At 31.0% G+C, this 3,787-nt stretch overlaps 1 protein-coding gene across 1 annotated transcript; it reads left to right on the forward strand.

Moving 5' to 3' along the window:
- Positions 1-452: 452 nt before the first annotated feature.
- On the forward strand, positions 453-3,514 carry LOC114163574. Its single transcript, XM_028047878.1, has 13 exons — positions 453-593; positions 655-922; positions 1,002-1,077; positions 1,356-1,454; positions 1,536-1,668; positions 1,757-1,839; positions 1,970-2,099; positions 2,162-2,332; positions 2,418-2,544; positions 2,681-2,763; positions 2,838-2,927; positions 3,005-3,124; positions 3,356-3,514. The coding sequence occupies exons 1-13, from the start codon at positions 453-455 to the stop codon at positions 3,512-3,514; spliced, it is 1,680 nt and encodes a 559-aa protein (XP_027903679.1).
- The last annotated feature ends 273 nt before the right edge of the window (positions 3,515-3,787 follow it).

The raw sequence follows: 3,787 nt of genomic DNA on the forward strand, positions 1-3,787 counted from the left end.
TTCAGTTGGGTTCTTTCGTTCTTCTGCATTTCTTCTTCTCCGTCCCCCAGTTTCTTACCCAAGTTTCTTAAGGTATTCCATTTCTTTGCTTTTTGTGGTTGAGTGTTTAGTTTTTGTGTTTTCTGAGTTTGATTCTATGTTTATGTTTGTTCTTTCTGTTTAATATTTGTTGTTATTTTTTTTTCACAGTTTTGGATGTTGGGATTATTTATGTTTGTTGTCTTTTGAGTTGGTTCAGTTTGTGATTTTTAAGTTTCGTTCGTTTGTTTTTGTTGTTTCAGTTTTGTATGTTTTACCAAGTATGTATTCTGTGTTTTTGAGTTTAAGGAGTTATGGCATTCGTTTGTTCTTTCTGTTTAAGAGTTGTCATTAGTTTTTTTCAGTTTCTGTAGTTGGTGTTACTTACGTTGTTTGTCTTTTAACTTGGTGTTGGTTGTGTTTGTTTTCTTCTGATGGCGAGAAAACTTGATATGATCAAAGATATTGATGACAAGAAAGAAACATTGAAGCTTGCCGTTAGAGTCAAAGACTTGTGGTTTGTTCAAAACCAGGATAACAATCGTCATATGAAGTTGATTCTTTTGGATCAGAAGGTAATGAAATTATGTTATTGTTTTATGTGTTGCTATTTTTATGCTTTTTGTTATTTTTCAGGGTGATATGATTCCTGCAATGGTAAAAAAGGAAGATTTATGTTTGTGGGAAGAAAAATTGGTAGAGGGTCAAACCTATATAATGCATAACTTTAAGATATTGAAGAATCAAGGACAATTTCGGGTATGTGAACATCCTTACAAATTATTGTTCATTGGGGCAACAACTATAAAACAACAACCAATTTCAAGTATTCCACTGAACATTTACAACTTCAAAAGTATTGAAGATATAGTGGATGAAAATTACTATACTGATCTGGTGTATGGTATGTACATATGATGTTGCTTTTTGGAAGTTACTGTATAAAGATTATGATTTTAATGAGCTGTTATTATTTCTTTTAGATATTATTGGAGTGGTTGATAATGTGAGGTGTAATCCTCAGTCGAAGAATGTTGTCTTTCATATAAGGGATTTGAGGTTAGTAATTATTTACTATGTTTTTTAATATTGTTGTATTATCATTTATGACTTGATATTTTTAAACTATTGTCAAGTCGTTTACATTTCTGTAGTCATTGGGTGTACGTTGTGGGATTCATATTACTTCAAATTTATGAGTAATTGGAGGGGTGAACCAGATTCCTATCTTCTTGTCGTTATGTTGACGCAGGCTAAGATTAAGCCGTGTTCAAGTTTGTCCATTTTATTTCAGTGTTTTGTGGTTTTTTTTTCTGTTGATTTTGCTGTTAATTTAGGACGATGGTCAATGTCAATATCGAATTCTTGGAATGGTTCAAAGCTCTTAATGGTGAAGAATGTGGTGAGTTAGTTCGATTCAAGGAGCAATGGATAGAGTATGTGTTGGTATAATTTAAAATTCTATGATATTATTTAACATATATTGTATGGTAATGACTTAAATATTCTACTTATAGACATTTTCGCAATGAAGTTAATCCAAGTCAAGAATGTAGCCAATTGAGTTCACCGTCCCAGTATAGTGAACATGAGAAATTTATGTATAAAGCTGTTGTGCGTACGATATCTAAAATCACATGTATGAAAGAGGTAATCAGTAAGTTATTCTGGGTTTTGTAACATTTTTGTTGAATTTATGATTTTTTTATTGTGATAAGTTTGTTTTTGTTTGTAATAGGAACAATATTGTGTTACAGTTGCAAATATTGTGATGGATGGTGTTATCCAGTATGCAATAGTTGCAGGAAGAAGATTGATGAAGTAGGTCCTTTTAAGTGTGTTCTCTGTGGGTTTGATAATGAAAAGCATGGAATTAGGTTTGTATTTATATTTTAGATATTGTTCATGTTTACATCACATGGTATTAAATAACTAAATCTTTTTGTTGCAGATATAAGTTGGAATTACAAGTTACAGATGGAGACAATTACACCAATTTTGTAATGTGGGATCAAGACTGCAATAACTTGATTGATGTATCAGTTGTTGAATTGATGAATAAAATGATTGAGGTGGTATTAGTATGTTTGGCAATTACTTGAACTAAATGGAAGTGTAAAATTGTTTTTTTATTTTATTTTAGGATGGTGAAGATGATCCCAAATGTTTTCTAGAGGATTTATATGTTTTGCTAGGATGTACTCTTGCTTTTAAGGTTAGAGTTCAACTAAATAACAGATTTTCATCTGTCATGAAAGCTTCAACCAATCCTGAAACTATTGCTTCCATTAGAAGTAAACTTGATACTAAGATGGTAGATTATTATGTTGTACTCAAAAGAATTTATGAATTCGAAATATACTTAATAACATAATTTTTTTACTGTGATTCATATGTAGATTAAGGACTCCAGTGGTGAAGGTAAATGTGATTCGAGTACCGAATCAAACTCTAAGGGCGGACCCGAAAGAGAGGAGGTCATGTTCTTAGATTTAAATATGCTGGTTATAAAATATTTTGGCACAGGTATATCTGAATCTAATATCGAAGCTGAAACGATTTCTTAGACAGAATTTGTAACATTCATTTAGAATTATTTTAGTAGATAATTTGTTATTTTAAATTATGTATTAACTACTTTTGTTTAAATGACACGCTAAAGGATCTAAACCAGCAGGTATATGTGTTTCCACTAAGCAATCTAAAACAGTTGGGTTGATTAAAAGTGCACCTCATGGAATAAAGGTATATGTAATATCATCTATGTTTTACTTTCTTAATTCTAAAATTTTGACAGTTTACTTTTGCCGAAATGATAGCCGAAAGATTGTAGCCCCAAAGCTATATGTGGTCCCAATACCCAATCTCAAACACTTGGTTTGACTATAAGTGGTGGTCATACAAAAAAGGTATCTGTAATTTTTAAAATTTTGTACTTCTTTCATAATAATAAATTTATTGGAAACTTCTTGAATGAAATTGACAGATTCAAGAGTCAAGTCCCATAGTTGTATATGGTTCCACAAAGCAATCTAAATCATCTGATGGTTCCACAAACAAATCAAAATCTGGTGGTTCCACTAAAAGTGCACCCCATACAAGAAAGGTATCTAGAGTTCAAACTCATTGTATACTTAATTTTGATACCACTATTGATTTGAAGTAAGCATTTTATCTTTAAAATCAGCAGATTAAAGAAACCATTGGGAAGTCAAGTTTTGATCAAATACGGAAGCTGATATGTGCATTGTAATACATAATGTATACTTATGTTAGTATCAAATGTTTTGATATTCACAAAATTAATATCATAAACAAAATTCTTTCATATGTGCAGTTGACTTTGAGTAGTTCTGCAGATCATGATCCTTATATTGACTTCTATGTTACTCCTACCAAGGAATTGTTGTTTGACTTCGAAGTTGATTGTGACCATCTGGATGATATACCAAGTGCAGAATTTTCTAGGACCAAAACTAAAAAGCGAATGAAATAGGAGAAATTGTAATGTGGACCAGTCATCTTTGTAAATACATATGGATTTTGAAGTTGTGGTGATCAAAGTTGGTGATGGTGTGTTGTATTATGGAATCCATTATCATATTAATGGTTTTGTGCTACATTTGGATTTGGCGATAGTTGGTTATTTTGCCTACACAATGGTTGTAATATTTGATCCACCAACTATGTTTACCAAACATTATTTTATGAGATATTATTAGTCAAATGTAATTATTTACTAATATGTATATTTGTTCTACTATTGCAC

Source organism: Vigna unguiculata, chromosome 9 (genome assembly GCF_004118075.2).
Source record: "Vigna unguiculata cultivar IT97K-499-35 chromosome 9, ASM411807v1, whole genome shotgun sequence".
NCBI classification, from domain to species: Eukaryota; Viridiplantae; Streptophyta; class Magnoliopsida; order Fabales; family Fabaceae; genus Vigna; species Vigna unguiculata.

Excerpts from the sequence above, each read along its gene's own strand:
- LOC114163574 (XM_028047878.1), top strand. The coding sequence starts at position 453 with ATGGCGAGAAAACTTGATATGATCAAAGATATTGATGACAAGAAAGAA. Across the intron at positions 1,078-1,355 it reads TTTCATATAAGGGATTTGAG|GACGATGGTCAATGTCAATA; the intron begins GTTAGTAATTAT and ends CTGTTAATTTAG. Across the intron at positions 2,100-2,161 it reads AAATGATTGAGGTGGTATTA|GATGGTGAAGATGATCCCAA; the intron begins GTATGTTTGGCA and ends ATTTTATTTTAG.